This window comes from Pleurodeles waltl, chromosome 9, assembly GCF_031143425.1.
Source record: "Pleurodeles waltl isolate 20211129_DDA chromosome 9, aPleWal1.hap1.20221129, whole genome shotgun sequence".
Taxonomy (NCBI): Eukaryota; Metazoa; Chordata; class Amphibia; order Caudata; family Salamandridae; genus Pleurodeles; species Pleurodeles waltl.
The window spans coordinates 38,958,321-38,984,527 of record NC_090448.1 but is presented as its reverse complement, the minus strand read 5'-3'; the positions used below and the strand labels follow the sequence as shown (position 1 = coordinate 38,984,527).

At 46.1% G+C, this 26,207-nt stretch overlaps 1 protein-coding gene across 6 annotated transcripts in view; it reads right to left on the bottom strand.

Moving 5' to 3' along the window:
• The window catches only part of LOC138258904 (solute carrier family 26 member 6-like), a 201,260-nt gene that overhangs the window by 42,643 nt on the left and 132,410 nt on the right, over positions 1–26,207 (bottom strand). For all 6 annotated transcript variants that reach the window (XM_069206223.1, XM_069206226.1, XM_069206220.1 and 3 more), the window contains exons 14-15: positions 18,389–18,458; positions 11,202–11,294 (exon numbers count right to left, since the gene is read on the bottom strand). In XM_069206223.1, coding sequence (XP_069062324.1) covers positions 11,202–11,294; positions 18,389–18,458 — 163 coding nt within the window. The remainder of the gene's footprint in view (positions 1–11,201; positions 11,295–18,388; positions 18,459–26,207) is intronic.

The following is a 26,207-nucleotide window of genomic DNA, read 5'->3' as shown; positions in this document are numbered from 1 at the left end:
CAGCATCCCAACACAACACCAGTGATCGAAAGGGCACACAGAATACCGGGCAGGCCGCCTAGACCGGGAGCGCCACCCCGACCTCTAATAGCTCGCTTCCTAAATTATAGGGACAGAGACTTTGTCCTTCAGCACTTCAGAACGTCTGACCAGATCATGCTCGAGAACAACAGAATAACTGCCTACCCCGATTACACAATGGAGGTACAAAGTAGGAGAATTGCGTATAACAAGGTTAAGCAGTTGCTACGTGAAAAAGGCATCACTTACTCTCTCATGTTCCCAGCGCGACTACGCATCGTCATGGACGAGAAAACCCTAATGTTTCCCACCCCTGAAGATGCATGGACATGGATCCATGCTAAAGGATTGGCCGACCCGGCCAAGGAAGACACAGTATCCGAAGAATGGACTACCGCTAACTCCAGGAAGAAAAAGAAGAAAAACACCAAAACATCCTCCCGCCCCACAAAAGCGCAAATGGTATTGGAGCGTGCGCAAATAAAAGACACAAACTCATTCGCCCGCGGGGCGCTGAATGCCGGGAGCGAAACGGACACCAATGACTCTGCCTCACATGGAGGAGATATGAGTCCATCCCCCTCACCGTTGCTGGCGGGCCCGGAACTCACACCGCGATCGGCGGACGAACTTTAAACATGTAGATTTGGCATTTTTGGCCCCCCTTCGCTGGCGGCGGCGACTGGGGTGTCGCGGGCCACCGGCACCGGGCCGCTACCACCGAGCTCCACGGCGAGTGACTGCCATTAACACGAGTACCTATAACTGACTCACCGAAAGCTGCGCAAGGCAAATGGAACTGTAGAAACTTGAAATATCCTGTAGGTGGGCCATCCAAAGGCCCGACATCAAGGAACCCACGACCCCCTATACCTGAACGGTATCCGAATGGACCCGATACCCTTGGAAGACTTTTTAGGCACCGGTTGTGCCATTCTACTTAACGGACGCATTCAGTCCGCCATATCCTTTTTGCTGTTACATCTATCTCTCTTTCTTCTATCTTCAGTCCACTATGGGCTTACTCCTCACTTATCGGGGCTTGCGGGGCGGAGGTGGGGGGCCGTGGGCGGGGCGGTGGGGGCAGTATGGGGGGGGGGGGGCGCCGGGCGCCGGGCGCAGCGCAGGTAGTTCCCTGCACCTCGGCACAACACAATGAATAAGGAACCCAGTTATAATCTCATGACTTGGAATGTTAAGGGCATGGCCGGGATTAATAAACGTCACAGAATACACGCGTTCCTAAAACGACATCACATACATATAGCAATACTACAGGAAACGCACATCACACCCACAGAGGCTGCCCGACTAGAAAAGAGCTGGTTGGGCTCAATATATAGTGCTGGCGACTCCTCCTTCGCCAGAGGGGTACTGATCTGGATAGCGCCGTCTGTCCCTTACACAGTACAACACAGCACAAGAGACAAGGAGGGCAGGTTTATACAATTGAGGAGGCTGCTGGATGGGGAGGAACTTACGATAAATGGACTATATGTCCCCAATATTAAACAAGGTGAATTTTTACAAAACAAGGCATCACAATTAACCAACGACCTAACCGCATCATGTATATGGGGGGGGGGACATGAACTGTGTCCCACACATAGACAAGGATAGATCGCACCCCCCGCTCTCGACCGCCCAAACAATGAAAAACGCCCAAATACTGGACACATGGATGGAAGAACGTCGACTAATTGACATATGGAGGCACTTGCACCCACACGAAAAAGTGTACTCCTATTACTCCCCAGTACACCTATTACATACCCGAATAGACCTCATCCTCACCTCACAGAACCTAACACCTAAAATAACGAGAGCGGAGTATTCCGCCAGGGTAATATCAGATCACTGCCCACTCATAGTGCAAATAAGATGGGGCAGACCTCGTTCATGTATTCCCACTTGGCGATTACAAACGCACCTACTACAAGACCCCCCTTTTAGGAAGGATATCGCTACACAAATCTCAGCATATTTCACATCGAACGAAGGGACGGCCAGCTCAAGGGCCATCGAATGGGATGCACACAAGACAGTCATAAGAGGGGCATGCATTGCAACCACAGTAGGAGTGCGGCAAACACTGACACGCGAACTCCGAGTATTAGAACAAGAAATTCAGGTAGCTGAAGGCGAATTCGCTAAAGGTTCCATAACATTGAAAACGCTTACTAACATGCGCTCCAAATGGACCGAGTCAGATAACCGCCTTAGACACTTTGATTATCGTCATCACATGGCCCGTACACACGCGGAGGGCGACAGATCCGGTAAATTATTAGCGTGGCTTATAAAAAACGAACGTCGTAACACCCCCATAGGCGCTATCCGACTGGAATCAGGCCAGATAGTTAATACACAGGCAGAGATAAATAACACGTTCAAAGAGTACTATAGCTCGTTGTATCAGGCACGCCCTCCTCCCACCAATGCCCATTTAAACAGCTTCTTCGACGGAGTCACTATGGGCCACCTGACCGTCGCTCAAACTACAGAACTAGATAGCACAATAGAGATGGCTGAAATCCAACGAGCATTGCAGCAGTTAACACACGGCAAAGCTCCCGGCAGCGATGGTATACCCATAGAATACTATAGTACGTTTCAGCCGCAAATTTTGGCCCCATACTTGGCAATGCTGGAGGAAGCCTTGGAATTAGGCATACTTCCTGAATCATGCCGTGAGGCGTTGATAGCAGTATTACCTAAGGCAGGCCGTGACCCTTTGGACGTCCGCTCATACAGGCCATTATCATTACTAAACACAGATTGTAAGTTACTTGGCAAAATACTAGCTAATCGCCTGCTCCCATATATATCAGAGCTGGTACATCAAGACCAAGCAGGCTTTATACCCGGCCGCAACACATTCCACAACGTCAGGAATTTGCTCCGTCTAATGAGAAACTCCCCGGTAGAGGGCAATCAACAGGTTGCAGTCTCATTGGACATAGAAAAGGCGTTTGATACACTAGGTTGGCCTTTCTTAACAGAGACACTCAAACGGATGGGTTTCGGGCAAGTGTACATTAGCTGGGTGAAAATACTATACACTGACCCAACAGCCAGGGTTAAGACGGGCGTCACGATATCCGAAAAATTCAACATTAGTAGAGGTACTAGACAGGGATGCCCGCTGTCCCCACTGTTATTTGCACTGGCGATTGAACCGCTGGCCGCTCGCCTTCGCACAATGGCCCCCGCATGGGGCATACTGGACGGCTAGACACATCAGATAGTATCATTATATGCGGATGATGCGCTGATCTTCCTACGAGACCACACGGGAACCCTACCGGGCCTGTTGGAACTCCTGGAAAAATTTAGCTTGGTGGCAGGGTTAACAGTGAATTGGACAAAATCCTGCATACTCCCTATGCGCCCGATCCCTGAAGCATCGAGAACACTAACGGGCCTGAGTGGCCTGAAATGGTGTTACACAACATTTAAAAATTTAGGTGTGAATATATACCACAACAATCAAGACCTTAGGGATGGTAACCTTGGCCAAGTGATCAGATCAACAAGGGGTTCTTTACCCTTCTGGTGCTCACTCCCACTATCCCCTATGGGTAGAGTGGCAATAGCAAAGATGATAGTACTACCCCGTCTACTGTATTACTTTATGGCATTGCCCTTGATACTCCCGAGCTCCTTTTTTAGGCTACTGAATAGCTTGCTAACGGATCTAATATGGGGCAATGGTCGCAGACGCGTTGCTTTATCAAAAGTGCTCCAGCCGCTCAGGCTGGGGGGACTGGGCGCTCCAAGATTTGAAGCATACTACGCAGCTGCCCAGATACAATGGATATCTACATGGGTCAGTAATCCAACTGGGGCCGAAACACAGAGAGTGTCGCTAGAACTTGGCGGCACAGAAATAATGCAATACCTCATGAATCGAACCGATCCAGCACACACTAACAACGTGCTGCTGTATACCGCGCATTGGGCCTGGGGCCGATACGCTTTGCAAAACGCAAAAGATCCGCAATACTCACCGAGGATCCCACTACTGGCTCACCCGACATTAGCACAAATAGCAGCCAAGGTGGGCCTGAATGCATGGGGTAACAGGGGCATACATACATTGGGAGATATTTACCAGGGGGGACAACTTCAAACCTATGAGGCACTAGCCGACAGGCACGCACTGGGCAGGGGAGGATTTATAGCTTATGGAGCAGTCAGGCAGGTAATGCGAGAATACTGGAAAAAGGGCAACTTAGAACCAGATGTCTCCCCTCTGCTCCATGAGCTGCTTGGGACCACGAATACTCCATCAAATATATCGAACATATACAACATCCTCACAACCCAAGCGGAACACAAACAGGAACAAGCGAAAAATAAATGGGACCGTGTGCTACCGGAATCACTATCCCCCAATGCATGGGAAAAAGCAATGAAAATGACTCGCGAGGTCTCACGTAACCCCCGCTTCTGATACACACAGTTTAATTATGTGCATCAGACTTACCTATCACCACACCGCATAACACGCATGTTTCCCCGATCACCGCAAACATGCCCTAGATGTGACACAGAAGAGGCCACTTTCTACCACATGACATGGGAATACCCTTCGATCCGGAACACATGGATAGAGATAGTAACGTTACTTGCCGAATGGACAAACACCGAACTATCCCCTACTCCTGAGGTATGCCTGTTGGGCATAACACCCCACCCCAAGAAACGCAAACGCACATATAAATGCATTGCCCTGGCTTTGGTGCTGTATAGACGCCTCATTGCCATGAAGTGGAAAGCCCCTGGCACTCCTAGTATTGCCCTGTGGCGAGAAGAGGTAATACGATGGACCAAAGCAGAAACACAAACACTACAGAATTTATTGGATAAGGGTATATTAGTTAAAGGCCTAGAGGTATGGAACTTATTCTTGACAGCCGCAGAAAACAAAGACGATGAACGCCCCCCCTAGACAGATGAGCAGGAGATAGTGGATATCACATCAATGATTACAGTAAAACAGTACCACATAGACCGACTGAGAAATACGGGGTGGTGGAGTAAGAGCGGAGAAAAAAAAAAAAAAATGGTGAACCAATATAACACTGTAATGCCCCTCGTAGGTGCCCCAAGGTGCATCATCGGAGTCCTGACGGGCTCCGGCGGACACTGGGGATGTAGGACTTTGTATCCTGTTGGTCCTTACTAGTGTGCCGTACGGCGCCCCACGGCTAGCAGCGGGCTGGTCCCCTGTGGCTTGGGGGCGACTCGGCTGTGCGTGGATGGAGCGTTGTCGTACTGATGAACACGTAATCGCTGTGCATGGGCCGAGTGGTGTGCCTCCCGCCCCCGCGGCGGCTGGCTCTCCCCCTGTGCCTGGGCCCTCCTCCCTCCCCTGCTGGCCCCTCTCCCCCCCCCCCCCCCACCCTCCCCCTTGGTCTAGGCCCTCCGGAACTGCCTCAGCTCCTATCTTATTCTCTTTCTCTATATATATATATATTTTTTTTTTTTTTTAATTACTACGCACACGTTGAATACACCTTGTATGTAGAAACACAACTCTCAGAACCCAACTCGGGTACTGGTACATTCACACTGGATTTACAGAATGTGCATAAGTAAAAATTACATGTATACTGTATGTTGAACATAATGTAACCTTTTGTATTTCATTTAAATGTTGCCACATGGCTGATAAAACAATAAAAACATATTTAAAAAAAAAAAGGAGATATTCATTTGAAGAAATCTGACCTTGACTACTGATCCTATGTGTTTTTTTAAGGCTAGGATACATGTCACAGATAACTTACTATATTCCTGACATTTGTTTTAATGGATACCTTTTTCTACAACAATTGTAGGCGTGTGGCAGAAAAATGGCAATTTTAATTAATTTTGTCCTGGAGCCTCTGGTGTTGTGTTCCTGTTCTCACATGTTAAACAAGGAGCCAGTGGAATTCTGGAAGGTTGTTGTTTGATTGCAAATGTAAACTGAAACTGGGCCAGAGAGGAAATTGGTTGTATGTTACTGATGTTCTTAATAAAAGGAATATTTCATCCCTTTACCAATGGGTGGAGCTTTAGAAATTACTGACACATGTATATCGATGAACCTGCTCACCCACATAAAAAAGAAATGGCAAAGGTGACACATTGTGGTGTGTAAGTTTAAGTTTAGTCATGGATCGGGAACCAGCCGAGGAGATGAGGAATGTCTGTTACAGACTGCGACAACCAGTACCCTAGAAAGAACTCGTAAGGTAAGAAACAAAATTCAATTAGGTATTGTCATGGCTTGCCACAGGTCCTGACTCCCTTCCACCTCTGGTACTGCCCCTTACAACCCTTGCTCAGGGTACTGCCACCCACGATTGTGGCTCCAATGTGTCTGCTGCCAGCTGTGACCTCCCCAACCCCCATCTCCAGTTCAGCCTGTTCGGTTCGGTCCCCATGTGGTACGCAGGACAGTATGCCGCATCTGAGGGGCGTGCAACAGTTGGATTTGATGATCTACTGCAGGATTCAAGGATCCCAGGATATGAGGATCTAATGCAGGTTTTGAGGATCCCAGCCACTCCTAGGGCATGTCCAGGTGCCTGGCTTTCTTCCGTGTTTATAAGAAGCCGCCTCTGCTTGGGCTCTGCTCTGCACCTGTGCTCCTGGCTCTGCAGTTGAGACAATCTTCAAGCTGGACACTGAGTTCATCTGCTCAGATGTTTTTTGCATGTCGTACATCTTGGAACTTCCTCTGCAGTGTCACTTGAAGAATCTCCTTATGTTTTTGGAACTCTTCAACCACTTGCAATGCTGTCCTCAGGTGCCCCGGGTTAGTGATTAGCTAGGAAAAGTTAGATTTGTTTGGCTTGTGAAGCTACAGTTGGATTCTTAAACTGCCCCTTGCACCTATGTCCTGGAACTCTGCCTCTCCTACTGAGTTATGGTGTAACAACTGTCTCTTGGGCCTTTGCAGGGTACAGACAAATTCTACGTGAACCCTTGTTTCTGTTCAGTGCCTCAAGGTGTGGAGCTTTAACAACTGTGTATAGGACATCAAAACAAAACCAGTCTCACAATGATTCTCTTGGCTCTTACAAGGTAAAGGTACTGTGCTATTGATACATTGAGCATTTACTATAATGCACCTGTTGCTAGAGTGGTTATTGGGTATTTTCAGTTTCTGTAGAATGTTATCATTTGTGTGAAATCCAAGTAAAAGAAAAAAGTACGTGCAGCTGAAATTGATGTAAGAGCAGAGAGTAACAGTAGTCTTGGGTTCTGTTGGGCACAAAAGAGCCATCACTAGTGAGATACCGCATAACACCCAAAAGAGCCTCCATTTAATGGGATGAGTCAGGTGCCTACAACCCAAAAAAGTCTCTTGTGTACCTTCTTTGATATTCCTATCCCAAGTCCCTCCTCTTAGCCAGCTTTATTGATCAGAGTCTTGGGAGCTTTTGGCACTTTTGATAGGAAGGAAACTGGTTTGTTTCATGCTGTTCTTGAAGCAACATTCAGAGCTACAAGTTAGAAGTATCTTGACTCAGACAGGCAAAGGCCTACACATTTACTGTACCTCTCAAGCAACTGGACAATGCTCCACCTGCATTAGCACGTTCCTGCGCTCTCGCCTCAATGCTGCTCAAGGAAGAGCCTAGGGAGACATGAGAGAACTGTGTGATAATGTCACGCATCTTCACGCGTGATCAGGAAGCGCTTGATGAAATGATCATCATAGTGTGCATCGTGTGCCACGCTAGAGCACTGCCCAGGGACGATTACTATTCTTGTTCATGCGCACAGCATTGAACTTACGTAGTACTCAGTATTGCAAAACCATTGCTCTCGTGAAGATAGTGAGTTAAATACATTTGTCAACAGAAGCGTCAACCTATATTGGAAACCACTATTCACCACACATTTAATGTTTGCAGCTTACAAACATGGCTGCACGTCAACCTTTCCGACTGTTCCTTACTTCTATATGTGGTCCTTGTGCACAATGTCAAGAGTGAAAGGAGTACTTTTTAGCAACTGTCGATGATGATACATTCACCAATGAAAAAAATAATTTTTTGTTACATTCCATATGTTTTTAAACATTATGAGTTTATAATCAAATACAAAAAGCTGTACTAGGAGGTGGGGATAGTCATGTACTTGAAATGCATGGTCCGTCTTTCCCCAAATGTTTGTGTAGCTAATAATAGGTACACATTTTTACTACAGGAAATAGGGGAAAATAAACTTTTCAGATGACTGCTGCAGCATTTCATTAATCAGCTTTTGGCTCTTCACTTCTGATTTGGTAAGTGATGAACTTATGTGGAAAAACAAAAGCAATGGTGACCCCCATCAAAGCAAATTCAGAAAGCAAACAAGGATTGAGAGTACAAACAATGAAAAAACGAAATACTGACTGAGAATATGCATCCTTAAAGAAAAAATGCATGATGATGATCTGATTCGCGACTAAATCGTTACAAACTCGAATAATAAAGGATTATCCCAAGTTGCAGCGGACGCTACAGGAGGACTTCTTTCGATGGCCATCAATTTTCAATGGTCATCGGTTTTCCTATCATAGCTAGGCAGAATCAATACATTTAAAATGAATGTATTGCTGAGAGTTCTTTATTCATTTGAAGCAATTCCAATCCAAGTCTATCAAGATGTCCCTGCTGCTTTAAAATGTATGACATTCTGCTTCACTTGGAAGGGTCACAGATCGAGACTGGGATCCAAATACGGTGATTACAGAAGCTGGAGGGAGGTTTGGCACTCATGGACTTCCCTCTATACTTGAAGGCTGCCCAGCTAAGAATTCTAGCCGATTCGTCTCTTTGAATCACTTGGATCGAGCGTTTGCCAGTCAAGTGATATGGGATCTGTAGTGGAAGCCTAAAGCAAATTGGCCACCAAATGTTTACATGAGTACACTCACACCCACACGAAAACTTTGGTGGTATGAGACCATCCCACAAGTTAAAAAGGGGTAGTTATATTTCAGTTTCTTAATACATTAATCGATTATAACCCATCTTTCACCCCAGCACTGCTCCCAGTGCCCCTTTGACACATGGAAGATTGGGATTTTTTAAACCATTTCTGGTCTGTTTTTAGCCCTGGATATTCTTTTTTTTCCAGCCTGCAAACAGAAATTGAATTTAAAATAAACTGAGTGCTTTTGTTATGCACAACGGAGATCCCACTGGCTTCTTCACTCAGCTATTAGGCCAGCAGCCACTTGAGGCCTAATGCCTTTAGAGGACTGGGATACTTTTTAAAGATATATTGGGAAAAGTTCACACAGTATACTGGAAAGAGAAGCCCACTATAAAGTGGTGCATGGTTGATATCTATATCCATCTAGATCTTGAAAATTCCACCCTCTGATTACTGATAACTGCTGGAGAGGTTGTGAAATGGTAGCAACTGTAAACACATTTAGTGGGATTGCCTGCAAATTAAACCATTTTGGATTAGAATTGGAGCTGCTTTGAAAACTATTTTAGGTTACCCACTCCCAACAATGTTGCTTCTGTATTACTTGCCTTCAGATCTCTGTCTTAAAATATCAAACTAAAGCTCACAAAATATTGATCTGGAACTGCTTGGGAGCTGCCAAATCAGCATTGGTAGCCAAATGGAAAAAGAAAGCCCTCCGTCAATAACTCACTTATGCCTGTCACTGTGGGCACGTTCTAGCAATGGAATGATTGTCAAACTAACTTACTGGCCTCCACAAGAAATTTGAATTGATATGGAAACTGCTGCTTGAATTTCTATCACAGGGGATTCCTATTGCCATATGCCCAGTAACATAATAATTCTGAATCTTTTACACTATTAGACTAAACCACCACTCGCGAACTAGAGATGCCCTTACAAATGTTGGGAACCCACCCCCGGGACACACTAGTTTCCCTGCCAGCACTACAGTGGGCAGGTAAACGTGTTCGGTCCTGTCTGGCTTGAGCATTTTCAAATCTCCCACCAAACGGGAGCTAAGACTAAGGGTCTCATTATGAGGCTGGTGGACTTAAGATCACCAGCCTTGCGGTGGCGGTCAGGACTGCCGCGGCACTGGCGGTCCGACCGCCACATTAAGATCGGTGATCCCGACAGGTTGACGGTGGGTGGAGGTTGCAATCCGCCAGGGCAGCGTTGCATGCAGCGAACAAGTGCAGGGGGCCCATGCCATGCACTTGGCATGGGCAGTGCAGGGGTCCCCCTGCCCAGCACTCTAGCAATGTTCACTGTGCTGGGACAATCTGAAGGCAACAGCATTACCAATAGCTCGATTTCGAGCTGGAGAGAATACTGCTGCCTGTTTCCCCCTAGGCTGATGTTTGGAAACTGCTAATAGGTCTGGCGGGGTGGTCACCACTACGGCAGCAGCCATCCTGTCGAGAGTTTGGGTGTTAAAGTAATTTTAGGGTATGGGGTGGGTAGTGGAAAAGAAAGGCTAGGAGTCAATTTTAAAAAGGGCACTTGGGTGGGTTTACCCCTGAAAAAGAAAAATATATTAAGTTTAGTGTTTCGAGGTGGGTAGTGGTAAAGGGAAGTATAGGTAATTTTAAGGTTTAGGGTTAGGTAGTGGTAAAGGGAGGTAAGGGTAATTTTAGGGATTGGGGTGGATCGTTAGTAATTTGCCTTATTATGCTTACCATGCATGGTAACGGCATACATTGTATTGTCATACAATCTTTTTGGGGGGAAGGAGGATATCAAATAATGAACATCACTCTTGGATTTGCATAGCCATGACCTCTACAGAAATACATTGTTCATCAACATTTTCTTTTCAATAAAAATAATATGTTTAAAAAAAAAGAATATTTCTTTGAAATGTGCCTTTAGTAAAATATATGTATTACAAAAGGTTGTACAATATGCAGAGCGAAGAGTAATAATTTAGCTTTATCAATGCAAGCATCCTTTTCTAAGGCGAGGAGAGCGCATAAAAATAAGGCCACACACCTTATTCTAAAGAACTCTGGGATCCTTCCCTATACAAGAGAAAGCAGTTTTGAACACACAATAGGCTTCTTCAAGACTATGGTCGAAGCAGGCATGCATCAAATCGTCCTAGCGGTAGCATGTCGTGCTGCTCTTAATTGGGGTGAGGGGCAGATGCTTACTTGAGAGGCTTGTCGAAAAGACATTAAATGACACTACTAACCTTATTCTCTTACCTTAGCCTTTAGTGCCTCGGCATAGAGGTCAGCATTAGCATAATGGAGATTGGCTGAGGAACGGAAGATCTTAACGCCGGGAATTTCTTTGGCCTAAAAAAACAAGTAGAAAGGCGGTAAGAGAAAATTTGGTAGGGAGTAAGGCCTTAATGGATGAGCTGTCGCTGTGCTAGATTTCCATTAGGATTTGTTCAACTCATGTCATTTGCTGTAGCGCTATTATGTGAAAAAACAACAAAAATTTGACAGATTACGCAGAATTATGCAACAAATGTAACCATGCATTTACTGTTTTTTTTCTTAGCGCGAAATGCACTCTTGAGTCCAAAATCAACCAGAGTATGTATTGTGTGCTAAGAAAAAAATTGCACTAACTGCAGCAGATCAGGAACAGCAGCAGCCGGCAGCCACACACACTCTTCTGATGTGCTCTTGGGCAGGCATTTTTGCCCCAAATTACCCCAAGTTGCGCAAACTGATGTAATCATTTAATTTCAAGTAATTTTGGGTCACAAAAGTGACCCAAAATTACCGAAATTACTCTGATTACTCCAGCATAATAAAAAATTTGCTCACACTTAATTACTACACTGAAACATGTGCTGTCACCCAGAATGTTGGCTCATGATTAGCAAGCGTATTCCTTGACCCCAAGCTGCGCAGTTTCAAGTATAGTTCATCAGACTGTACTGAGTATTGGGGCACAGACCCAGCGAACCCTTGTCAGGTTTGGGTTAACAAGATCTGGGTTACTCTCTAGCTATCAATGGCATGTATAGTTCAGAAGCAACATAACAACAACAGTTCACTGTTCACTTAAACATTCATGGTCTGATTTAGTGTTTGGTGGACATGGTACCGACAGTGCCCTGTCCACCAAAACCTCTGGGCTCCCGCTTTGGTCGGAGTTAGGCGCTTTACTGCGGTACCTTTGCTGTCAGTAACATAGTCTGACGGGCCGATGGAGTGGCGACTGTCGGAGTGAGGGCGGTCTGATATCCTGGCGGGCACAAACAGAAAAAAATAATGAGCCGCTGGACTTTCAGAGAAAACGCCCAGCGTGCAGGGGGTCATTAGGTTTTTTTGGTTTTTCACAAACCAACACTTTGGGAGTTTGTTTCTGAAAAGCAAACACGCTTGGTGCACGGCACGGGTGTAACAAAAGTGGAGAGGGCCCCCCGCAAAGAACATAGAGATGACCCCCAGCCTCACTCAGGCCAGGTGCTGTGCGGATGGGCCCCTCTGGAGCTCGGGCACCCCCCACCGTACTGCAGAGGCTGCGGGGGGGGTTTGTTACCCTACTTGTGCATGGCTGACAAAAAAGGGTCTGCACAACAAACTTTCAGTGCCTTCACAGGATTCACCACGGCAGTGGATCCTGTGAATGTTCAGAGATCGCCGCTTGGCCGACAGTGATTTCTAAATGTGGTAGTCTTCCGCTCATCAGGGTGGAAGCCCTAATGTTCTCCGCCTCAGTGACCAACAAAGTAATGCCTACCACACACTAAATCAGGCCCTTTATCACATGTTGCATTTAGTCCTGTGAGAGCTAACAAAGGTGTAGTTGGTTAACGAAAGGAAAGTCATCTGTCCCCTCCTATTCCACTCACACAAACTCCTAAAAATGCTTCATCTAATTTTTCAAGAGAAGAATTAAATGCCTGCAACTCAAACCTCTACAAGAGGAGAAGTGTGGCACAATGGTTAGAGCATCAGACCCTGATGCAGAGATCTGGCCGGGGACCAGGGTTCAATTCCCACCTCGGCGGGTCTTGGGCTCAATTCCCTTGGACCAGATCATTCTCGCCTCGGTGCCTAATCTAATTAATGGGTCCCACTCTGTAACTCTGGGCAATTGCTTGCTTAATCTCCACAACGGCCCTGACAGCGCTTGGATGCCTGGCTTCACCCTGGGGGTTGCCAAGGAGTGGGCGCCTCAGGGAAAAGCCAGGAGGGGTTCCACAGCGGTATGCGTACAGCGCCTTGAGACCCTAATGCGTGAGTAGTGCGCTATACAAGTGCGAAGTTTACAGATCATTCTCAATTATATAAATAGTAAGCACTGTATAAAAGGTAGTACTTAAGTGTTATGTAAATGAAAGGTTACACATGCTGTGCATAGTTACATGTGTAGCTGGAACTCTGCTCTTCCCACCACCTCTCACAGATATTTGGCATCCCCCTCATAGCAGAAACTGTGGCCTGCACAACTCTAGACTTACCTGTTAATAGCCAAAGCCAAATTTGAGCTCCCATTATCATCACCCCGCTTTTTCTTAAAACATTATGCTGTTGGCCGTTTTATAGAATGCTATCTGTGAGTATTGACCATGATTATAATTTAATTTAAGAAAGAATGGTCATTTTACTTAATCAAGCTTTATCAGTTCCAAATTAAATTTCCATACAGGAGAAGTGGCTACTAACGTTTTGAGAATTTAGTTTAGTTATTTTGACTCCTAATATTTATCGCTTTGTGTAAATATTTGTTTATGTCACATTCCAACAGGACCTTGGCAAGCAGAGCAATAGCTACCCTACAACAGTCAGAACATCTTCCCACTACTTTGACCTGCACCGATCAATACAAAGCAAAGTCACTGAAATGGAAGAACTAGTTGGGGAAAGGATGGAGGCTTGGTAAGTAGCTAGGTCAGACTGCTCTTCTATCATAGGGAAATCACACTTGTCTTTCTTGACACGCACATGCTTTCTCTGGCTGCAAACCTGGTGAGTGCACCGACCACTTGTAAGCTGCTTTCATGGAGCACCAGGAAGACTGGAAGAGATCTGGCGCAAACAGAATACTACATTCGATATAGGATTATAGATTGCGTGGAAACACCCACAACCATGAGATGTTTACAGTCCATATTGACAGTGAAAAGTAGACAGAATTTAGCCCCAAAAAGGGCTTAAAATGAAGAGAAAAGCTTTAGAAAGTAGGGGCAAACCCCAGATGTCCATGGTTGTTCATCATTTTCAAATTTCACAATGCGACATAATATTGCATCCAGTATTGATCATGCCTGGCGCTAATGGTAATTCAACCTGCGATATTACAGCTGTTTTGCACATGGACCCTAGAAGAGAAACATTTTTTCTGGGCTGTCTTCCAATGATGACTTGGTTTCCATGACAGAAGTTCCTTAATGTCCTCAAACCCTGGTGGTAGCTGAGGCAGTGAAAGCTAAGCACTGATGAGATGCAAAATCAGAGAGCCACCAAATGTTGGCAGCTGGTAGAAATGGAGAGCAGCAGACTCAATGTTGGGTATTGAAAGGAGATGTCATAGTCTACGATAAATCAAACACAGCATTGTTCATTGCCAGCAGTTGATATAGTTTGGAGTACCTTTCGGTAGCTTGTGCTACACATAAAATGGTGTTTAGACGGATTATTGGAAGCAGAAATATAAGAATATCGAGGTCAAAAACATTGTGAAGGTAATTTTCTATGGGTACGCACAATTTTACTATATATAACTCCACATATATGTTTCTTGACAATATATATATCTTCAAGCTATGTCGATGTGGAGTTTAGAATAGTAAATCTATACTTATCTATTTGCACTTACTGTCTCGATATTTTGGTCCTCAATATTTTTGACACAATATTATATCCACACAATAGTTCTATTCCGGATATTCTGTCACTGATCCTATAAAAATATGTGCACAAGAGCAAACGCCAAGTAATCAAACTTCGTGTTGATTATTAAGCTCTATTTCAGCAGCATTAGCTCATTTAGCTCAGATAAAAGTTGTCCCGCTAAGATCTTCCTCTGCGGACACAATGAAAACACCCAAGAAAGCCATAGTAATATAGGAGGGGTGAAAACTTCTGAGAATTTCGGCTCTGCAGGAAGTAGGAACCATTATAAGAAAAATTAACTTGGATACTCGGGGCTGAACCAAATTTCAGAACAATGCACGGGGTGCGAGGGGAACGAGTGAGGGGAATGGGTGAGACAAGGATGTGCTCTCACACCCTGATATTCAATCTTTACTCTTGTTACCTGGCAATTAGGTAAAGTGACATCTTTTTTCTCTCAATTGCGCTCCGATATTTTGCTTCTTGATAGGATTAAACTCAGCATGCAACAGACCCATGATATTATACTGCCATGAGGAGAGCAACTTCACCTTTGTCAGTCTTTGCAACAGTGCTTAATTTGTAAATAAAAAGGTGCCGGTGCTCAAAGCTCTCCTCTTAAACACGCGGCTGCTGCAATTAAAAGTGCGAGCACATAATACTGAGGCAGCGTAATGCTGAAGCCACCCCGGTACTCTTCAGTCCATTTACAGCCACTCCCTGCCCCTTCAGCTCACTCTTGCAGCTTCCTTCTTTTCCCCTTTCTAACTCTTTTTCGTTTTTCTCTTCCTCTGTCTTTCCCACGTGTCTTTTGCTTGCAGTAAATGCTTGAGACAGAAAACTAAGCGCCGGCCCTCAGAAATAAGTGCTGGTGCTCAGCACCGGAAACAACAACCACTAATTAAGCACTGCTTCACAAGACACATATAATGTGTTTACAGGAGACAAACAGATTAGAACATTGGAATGCTGAGAGTGTTGAGCCTGCGGTTTGGGCCTATAACCCATGTTCAGAGCCTTTAACAACCAGTATAGCCCTCAGCAGCAGGCATAAGGCTACACTGGACCCTCAATGGGGTTAAATGCCAGAGAATTAACAATCACAGATACTTGTGAGTTCTTCCACATAATAAACTAAGCTGGTGATCTAACCATCTCACTGCCAAAATGGATAGAGAAGACACTGGGGGCTAGACACCCATACGTGCACTGAAGGGGCACACAAAACTAGCCCCCATTATCACTCCCGTCCGACTGCTTTACTATATGCTTTCGACTCAAATCAACTGGGCTGGGCCGATTTATTAACATTCAAGGACTGCTCACCCGTGGAGGTGAGCTGATCGGAGACAAAGGTGTGTGACCACTAGACAGTCATAAAAGGAAAGAGACAGGTTTTTATGAAGGGAGTACAGTTTTCCATTAATTATATGACTGTATGGCGATTTTTGCATTATTATATATTTGCCATATTTGTCACATAATCCATCATCTGCCGCATAACCTGCAGATTTTAATAAGAAAAATTGTTCATAGCTCAAATGGTTCAATAGTTACTAAGAATGGAGCAACACCTGCTGCTGCGCAGTGAAAGGCCCTTTGCAAACCTGAACTTGTCACCTTTTTGTTGCTTATTGTGATATTTGTTTTTTAAACTGGTACTAATAAGGTGCAACCAATGCCCATACAGGGTTACCAAGTTGAAAAATGATGAAATAATGAAGTAACACTAATATTAAATGTGCTGCATTCTGACACATAATTTGCCTTTTCTTACCCCATAATTTACTCAACGTTGCTGCATAATTTGACCCTCTCCTGCTGCATAATTCCAGTGACAATGATTATAATACAATCAGTGCTTATTTTGAGTCGGTGTGGTCCACCTGTACATATTATTCTGCATGAGACATTTACAGAGAGCAAAAGAGGGAAAAAACACAAAATTTAAAGACTGAGCGAGAGAAAGACAGAAAAACCATAATAAAGGGAAAACACAGGAACCTGCAAGAGTGTGATGAAGTAGCAGGGGGGTATCTGGTGGTGCATTAAAGAGGCCGAAGTGAATTGGAGGCTACACAACCTTGGTCTGCAGCGCACTGACATTTACTAGCACCGTCTGTAGGGTTCTACACAATCTCTGGGCACCAGCTGTCAATCCTTTACAAATTAAGAACTGATAACAGTAGATACTTGTAAAACGAACCACCATGACATGATGGAAACAACCTTTTCCTTGGTATTTTTATCTCATTAAACAATAACAACTCAAATTTCTGTGATTTTAACTTGTTTACCATGTTTCAGACTAGCCTGGCTACCAAAACAGAATTTCAGGCAAGCATGTTGAGTCTAGAGTAGTAAGGGTCTGGCCTTCCAAATGGCTCTTCAGCTCCCGGGTAGCCAGGATCTATTGTTCTAGGTGACTTTTGTGACCATAATGGAGTCAAGTTCTAGTTTTGCTGGTGGCTCTTGGCTTTAGGTTAATCAGGATCTAGCCTTATGGGTGGCTTGTCTGCTCATAGTGAAATCAACTTCTAGTTTTACAGGTGACTCTCGCCTTACTGGTGACGTTTGTGACCCTGGGGTAGGTGACTCATTTGATCATAAGGTAGTCAGTGTTTAAACCTATAGGTGACTCTGGATCCAGTGGCAATCAGGATCTAGTCTTACAAGTGACTCTTTTGATCATAGGGTAGTCAGTGTTTGGACCTATAGGTGACTCTGGATCCAGTGGCAGTCAGGATCTACTCTTACAAGTGACTCTTTTGACCCTAGAGTATCGGAGATTCAGTCTTACAGGTGACCCTTTGGCTCCTGGGGTAGTCAGTGTCTGGTTTTCCAGGTGAGTCTCGTAAACCCTGGGGTAGCCACAATGTTGACATACAGGTGAGTCTTCCACTCCTCGTGTAGCCAAGATCTGGTCTTACAGTGGAGATCTAGTCCTAAAGTGCAGGATCTAGTTTTACAGGTGACTCTTCTCAGACAGGGTTACTCAGGGTCCCCCATTACAAGTGAATCTTTTGGCCATGGGGAAGTCAGAGACTATCCTTAAAGGTAACTCAATGGCTCCTGTGGTAGTCAGGATATAGTCTTATAGGTGAGGACCCAGTCTTACTCAAGAATATAGATACAGGAGGAATAAAGGCCCAGTGGAGTTTTAAGAACCGCACTTCCAGCAGGGCTTTTGACCTCTACACCCTCAGCAACCCTGAGCAGGGGTGGGGTCTCTTGGATGATGGCCACCAATGACGCAACTACCAGTTCTCCCAGAATCCCAAGCATCTCTTCATGCGGCACTATACCCATCCAAGCGTTCCAAACATTAACTTTTTCTCACAACAATCACAGGGAACATTACTTTAACTCCGTCTAGTGGCCTAACATTATGCACATGATGATACTGAAGGGATGCTCCTGAAAACCACATGCACATACCTCTTCCCGGCTACCGGGACAGGGCCACGATCACCACCACACCTAAAGATGGCCTTCCCACAGTAGGGCCACAGGCGTCAGTGACAACTCCCCATTTAACATATGAATGTTGAGAAGTTTTTATGATCGACCACACTGATGTGTGCTTTCACCTGAGGATGTTCAGCTACGTCTCTGTAGATCACAGTTTCAGGAATCAGGCCCAAGATCGAATAGTGAGGCCTGTGGGGAAAAAAAAAAAACCATCAACTAGAGAGCTCATATCTTCAGACTAGATGAAAATGAAGTTACTCCTTTTATTCACATAAATCAGTAGTGCTTTTTCTCCTAAGAGCCTTTAGGCTTTAGGCATCCATGCTGCCCTTCAGCCACAAGTCTTTCAATGGGGCCATTCGTCTAATCACTTCCGGGTTCAATGAAAAGGGCAGACTGCAGCTGATTTAAGGTGTGAATTACCCACAACCTTATTACAATCATGGGCAACAGTGCTGGAATTGGAAAGAAATTACTCTGGGAACCCATAAATTGGGGATCAAGGTGTGGCAGAGGAAAAGGGGTGGGGCCAGAGCTTGAAAAGCAGAGTTTGACAGTCAACTTATACATTTATTTTATTTTAAAAACTGCTGTACACTTCCCACACACTACACCAATTTGTGAATGCCTGTGTTTATTTGCATTTGAAAATCAAAGACAGTTCCATTGACTTTGCCAATGCTTGTTTCGCTGCATTTGTGTAATCTTGATCAAAGATTAGTAAGTGTCTATCTCCTTCTGCCACAGAACGGCTTAAAATAGGTTCCCACGTTATAGTAAGCGGATTACAACGTCCTCTGTGATGCTACAGCAGCAGGTTTGCCGATACCACTTGCGGTCCTTGAAGAGTACCGTGACATTAAAAAGTTCATAAGTAACAGAGGAAAGACCAAGGTGGCGACATTTAGAAAGAGTAGCCTGTTGGGGAGGTGGTATGTTGAGGCAAAGCATTAACTAGGTGATAGTGACTAGCAATTACAAATCCCAGAATATACTGATCTGTTCACTACAAAAGCCAGAAATGGGTGAAACAGTGACATATGACAGCTACTGAAAGTTCTGAGCACAGTGCACTAACAGACCACCACAGTGATCCAATCTTCACATTTTTCCTGCCTATGTATCCCACTGTATTTCATATATTAATCTGAGCCACATTTTTCAATTATAAGTCCATATTGCATTTAGTATTGTTAGCACAAATAAATTGTTTACTATTTACTTCAGTACAATTTGATACTTCACCAAGCATTTACATATGTAATTGAAACAGTCAGTGTTCCATATTGCTGAATGTTTTCTTCAGCAATTGCTCATATATGAAATTCAAATAGTCAGTAATGTTTCACATAAGTAGATGAAGGTACATGTTGAGTGTTGCTTTTCATTACATCCAGTAAGGAGCAGTATATTGAGTGTAACTTTTGATAATATTTAATAAGAGGCCTATTCTTTTCAGAAAGTTCTAAAAAGAGTGTTCAAGGTAAATACAAACACATTTTAGGGAGATGGAATCTTCATACTGTTAGGGAGCTGTGAGATTGGGTTTGCACAGATAGGCAAGACCTTTAGGTTGATTTAGGCAGGACATTAATACCTAATTTTGAAACCACTTTGTCAATAGTTCTTCATAAGATCTGAGAAGCAGCAGTGGCCCAGCACTTGGCTGCCATTCCTGTTCAAAATCGTGAAAGGGAGCTCCCTAAAATTCTCTGGGAAGTATACACCTCCATGGTCTGCGATTTATTAGGTTCTTGAGCAACAAAACCACAGCTGAAAACAAAAAAATGAGTTTGCGGGTTCCAGCAAAGAAAAGGCCGCACCATGAACAAGGAAAAAGCAGAAAGCTAAACAAAATAACAGGATTGGGCTCGGTGGAGTTCCCTAGGGTGTATATACTTTTGAGGGACTGTAAGAAAATTAAAAAGTTGGACCAGCATCAGCTGGAGGACTGGGTATAGCTGCAAGGATATATAAGTTGGGCAGAAACTGAAAGAGAGCCCGCACATGATATTGAGCTTCGCATAAAGAAAGAAAAGATAGGTTCAAACTCAAAACCACATTTCAAGAAAAAGAAAGTAGCTGGCTCAGCAAACAAAACATGCCTAAGAAATTCTGGGGCCTTCTCCAGAACAGAACTTGGGAGCAGTGCTTCTGGACAACACAGCGGAAGTAACAATTGTTCGCCAGACTCTCAAACAGGATCTGATAGTTACTCCAACTAAAGAGCACATGTTGGTTGAAACATCAAATGGATCCATAAACTTTCCAGGTAGTGTTTATGATGTAGAAATACAAATTGAAGGATACAGTGCAAAAAAATAAAGCCATGATCTGATCTCAGTTGTTGCATGGCTATGAGATCATTCCCATAGAGGATGATTGGCCTCCATCGTTTATAAACGCCACACCTCGAGGTGAGGAGGTAATAGTGCAAGCTTTTTTCCTTGGACCCTGAGGAATATTTGGAAAAATATGCATACAAATGAGCTTTAATGCAGGCTTCAGTATCATGAGGGTGTTACTAGCTGACCTGTGGAGTGTTCACTTTCAATGGGCACTTAAAAAATGTTTGCTCTAGGTACAGTCTGATTGCATATCAATAAGGTCTATGGGCCTCATTGCGACCTCAGCGGTCTTTTTGCAAGACCGCCGAGGTACCGCCATGCTGAAGACCGCCAGTGGTGGCAGTGTTCCGCACAGCGTATTATGGCTGCTGGCAGCCCTCCGCCCTTTTCTGGACGGAAAGCCGCCAGCAGCCATACTGGCGGTCGGCGGTGAAGTGGAGGCTGCTCCACCTCCAGCGCCCCGTCAATAGAACACTGCCCACTGAATCACAACCCAGGATTCGGTGTGGCGGTGCTCTGGTGACGGGGAGCTGGCAGCGAAGCAGCCCCCATGGATCCCGTTCCCTCCCAGAGGATCACCGGACCAGGTAAGGCGATCGTCCGTTAGGAGAGGAGGGTGGGGGGGCGTTGTGTGTTGTGTTCGTGCGTGGGGGTGTGCATGTGAGTGTGTAGAGGGGGTGTGAGAATGTGTGTATCCATGCGGGTGTGTGCTGTGTGTATGGGAAATGTGTGCGCATATGTGTGTGTGTATGTCTGTGCGTATGTGTGCGTGTATGACAGCGTGTCTGTGTAGTTGGTGTGTGAGTGTGCGGGTAGAGGGGTGGGGGGGTGTGTGTGTTGAGTTTTAGGGGGGTGGGTTGGTCCTGCCACCTTTGGGGAGTTGTAGGGGGGTCGTGGGTGTGGGGGGAGGACTAGGGGAGGGGGAAGGGGAAAGGGGAGACCCCAATCAGTGCCAGGGAAGGAATTCCCTGGCACTGATAGTGCCTATCGCCATGGATTTCGTGGCAGTTCCAAACCCCATGAAATCCATGGCGGTATGTGGGGTCCTGATACTGTCGGCGGTCTGGTGACGGCCGCCGGGCTGGAGACCGCAGTATCCAGCCCAGCGGTCGTCACCGCCCTGGCGGTCAGAGAGGAGGAGTGGTGGTTGACCATGGCGGTAACCCCCATGGTCATATTTCCATTTTTTTTACTGCCGGCCTGTTGGCGGTATTACCGCCACTTCTCCACCGATCACCAGGGTTGTAATGAGGGCCTATATTTTGAAAGCACTATCTTCCACATAAATCTTTTTGTGCATTTTGTGGCAGTCTATCTTATACCGTGCGTAATGCAAGTTTACAATCATGACTTGCATATTCACATTTCTATTACACACTGAGACCTCGTAGCACTAAAAGTATGCAAGTCACTCTTCCCTTCTGTATCAACCAGGTTTCAATTCTCTTTCTATGGTCACGCCCACAGACATCTGCAGTAATCACACTAATCAACAGAGGTTTCTTAACATAAATAGTCAATTTTCCACTGATTAGATTAACTTGCATATATTTTTTATTTAAGGTGTCTATTATTGTATATGCAGTTACCTAAAGGTGAAAGAGCAAAATAGTTAAAGAATATTTTGTTATTTTTATCCATGCATTTGGCCTCGCCCACGCTCACTGCCCTTGCTTTATCGTGCTTAGGATCACAGTTCCCATTGGTTCTTTAAAGCACTTTGACTGATGCGCTTATGGTTAAAACGGCGGCACAAAGCACGCTGAACTGGGTGGAAAGCTCCTCGTTAGCACTTTACAAGAAACCCCCATCACTTATTAGCTGCAGAGTTCTGCACCTTAGTGTGTGTGACCGAACCAGGGCCAGATGTGTGGTCTGTTAGTGAGGCACTTGGGTACCTGGAAGCTCCAACACTTTTTACAGTTCTCCTCTCAATTGCTTGAGGAACACAGATGCAAAACGCCAGATGCTTCTTGATCGTGCTAACACAAACATCTTAGTCTCAAAATCAACACAAAGACGGGGGCGTGGCCAACATGGCGGCCGCGGCGGTCACTTAGAACAAAGCTTCGCTACGGCCCGATTAAACATCCTGTTCGGCGCTCCCGGGGAGTTATCAGCACGTTACTCCGACCAGTGGAACAGTCCTGGAGGCGGTCGGTGTGAGTGGAAGCGGCGTGTAGCGTTGGACGTGATCCTGCGGGCCTCCAACGTGCGAGAGGCATCGTCCGACATTGAAGCTCGGTGTTCGCGTGCCCAGGAGGCATGGCTGAGTGGCGTCTTGGACGGCATTGGGACCGGACCTGCTGTGCTTCGGGGAGCGTGGTGAATGGCCGAGAAGTGCTGGGGATCAGGGCGGGCGTTCGCTGGGAGGCCTCTCGTGCCCCTAGCGCTCCGCGCTGCTCCACAAACTAGAGGCACAGCGCTTCGTGTGGGAGGGTGATCCGAGGGACGAGCCGACACCAGCGAGTATAGACACAAGGCTTAATCGCCTACAAGGAAGCCATTCCCCCTTTCTTGCTGATGTAAAACCATGCAGCTGGACGGTATATGAGTTACATCTACAGGACACCCAGTATAATGGTTGAAAGCTGAACCCCACCACCCCAACGAATAGCTGCAAAAATAATCGAACGTGGAAGTGGCAGAAGGGCAGCCGCGGTTAACAGTGTTGTGTACTGGATGATCCGAGCAGTACAACAAAACATAGCAACTGGCCTGTCTGGCTCCATACTTTCTTTGCTCCTGCGAATACTCGTTATTGACTTGCATGGTGGCAGTTCCTGGTGATCACATTGTCCTTCCTGAGGCGATTGCAGCTGCCCCCAAATTAATTAACCCGCCATTCACTGGGCTCTGCACTGCTCGCTGATAGTGGATTTCTGCCGCAGCACAGAATGTAACAAACGTGCGGAATACACAATTCCACATATAGTGATGCGGATCCGAGAGGAGAACATGGCGGGAAAATCTAAGGTATCCAGGACCCAAGACCGCCCTGTCACCGAGACTCCTTCCACGGGATCCCAGACGGCGCCTAGTTTACAGTTCCTAGAAACTACGCTACAATCTCACTCTGGCCAATTCGACAAAATCTTGCAGGCGATCATGGACACTAAATCATCACTTGAGAACAGAATAGACACGGTATCTCAGGATCTCAATCTGCTCAGAGTGGATCATCGTAATCTGGCAGAGAGAGTGGGAACGGTGGAGATTGCGCTGGGTGCCATGGACTTCTATAACTGCCTACCCGGACTTTACTCAAGAAGTGCAGTGCCAACGTTACTCCTACATGAAAATTAAACAACGTCTCCGTGAACAAACATTAAATTTGCCTTGATGTTTCCTGCTAAACTTAGGGTGATTGCAGATGACCGCACTCACGTCTTCACCACGCCGGCTGATGCCTGGACATGGATGCACGCCAAGGGCATAGCCCAGACACAAGAAGAAGTAGGAGACGGCGGTAAGTGGCTAGCAGCGCCGGCACGCAAGAGTCTCAGAAAACGTTCAAAAGCGCAACCCACAGGAACACAAGTGGCTGCTGAGAGGGCAAGGGTGTTGAAGGAAGCATCTTTACACACACATAACTCTTTCGGACCATTGCAAGCAACCCTGAGTGAACACACGGACTCGGAATCCGGGGGCTCTGACTTGACCATTATGGAAGTGCTAAAAGGCCCGGCGGTCACACCTAGATCTTCGGATGAGCTATGATATCCGCAAGACCTCTTCCTTGGTTCTGGTCCGGTACCCTAAGGACATGGGACCTACTCATTTTGGAACTGTGCTGCTTTTGAACGCAGACAACAGCCTGATATCCTTTATTACCTGTAACATATTGATATGGTCCTGTATGATGATGTGGCTGTGACCCTTGGGAGCGCCGATATGTTTATTTGTATTTCTTTTTTTGCTTATAGGATGGGGGCCCCTTATAAGGGCTTCAATCAATAGGTACCATAGCCCCCCAGTTGGTATCCATATGGATACAGCTTTCTGATACAAGCAGTGTGCCGTGTTTTTTGTTGAAATGGATGGTGGTTAGAGAATTGCAATCCAGCCACTGTTCTTGGGGGTTTAAAGGGGAGTTGGGCGGGTGGGCGGGACTATGGGGGTGATTCTGACCGCGGCGGACGGCGGTCGCCGCCCGCCAAGCGGTTCCCGCCGAAAGACCGCGGCGGTCATTCTGGCTTTCCCACTGGGCTGGCGGGCGACCGCCGAAAGTCCGCCCGCCAGCCCAGCGGGAAACATCCTTCCCACGAGGAAGCCGGCTCAGAATGGAGCCGGCGGAGTGGGAAGGTGCGACGGGTGCAGTTGCACCCGTCGCGAATTTCAGTGTCTGCAAAGCAGACACTGAAATTCTTTGTGGGGCCCTCTTACGGGGGCCCCTGCAGTGCCCATATTGGCATGGGCACTACAGGGGCCCCCAGGGGCCCCACAACACCCCATACCGCCATCCTGTTCCTGGCGGGTGAACCGCCAGGAACAGGATGGCGGTATGGGCTGTCAGAATCCCCATGGCGGCGCAACAAGCTGCGCCGCCATGGCGGATTCCCATGGGCGGCGGAAAGTCGGCGGTACACCGCCGGCTTTCCGCTTCTGGCCGCGGCTGTACCGCCGCGGTCAGAATGCCCGGCGGAGCACCGCCAGCCTGTTGGCGGTGCTACCGCCAACCTCCGCCATGGCGGTAATTACCGCCAGGGTCAGAATGACCCCCTATGTTTAGTTTGTTTAACTGGATCGAGATGCATATTCTCACAGCTGCTGGTTAGTTGCTATTTTCAGAAATGTAGATACACAATTCTAAAAGGGGCTGAGACCCGTAGTATATCAAATGTAAAAATATTATACATTATGATAGGGTTCACGAAGTACTTCGCATCATGCATGAGTATAACATAATTACATGGAATGTGCGAGGTATGGCCAGGCAGGGTAAGAGACAACGTATACATGCCTATCTTAAGCGTCAGAGAATACATTTTGCTATTTTACAGGAAACACACTTACTGGCAGCTGATCTACAGGCACTAAGGCAGCGTTGGCAGGGACAGATTTTAGTGACGTCATTGTCGGCCTATGCGAGAGGTGTACTAGTGTGGATAGCACCAGGGGTGCCATATGTTCAACACGCACACAAGATAGACAAGGGGGGCAGATATGTAGTGTCAGATGGGCAGCTTGATGGCAAACAATTCACGATAATAGGGATTTATGCCCCTAACAGCGAGCTGTATGACTTCCTCCATAGAATGACCCCGGCCCTGCTGATGGACCCTATTACGCCTGCTGTCTGGGGTGGGGATTTCAATGGCATTCCAGACATACTGCTGGATCGTTCAACATCACCCCCACCGGGGGCAGCGCAAAGGTGCAGCTTTAGCTCACTGGCGACCTAGGCAGGAGACATGGGATTACATGATATATGGCGCGTCGGTCACCCAACACATAGGGAATATTCGTTTTACTCTGCACCACACAAGGTATGTACTAGAATAGACACCCCAGCTATATGTTCTCTAGTTAAAGACTCTGGCTATTTAGCCAAGACACTTTCCGACCATTCCCTGTTGATGGTGTCATT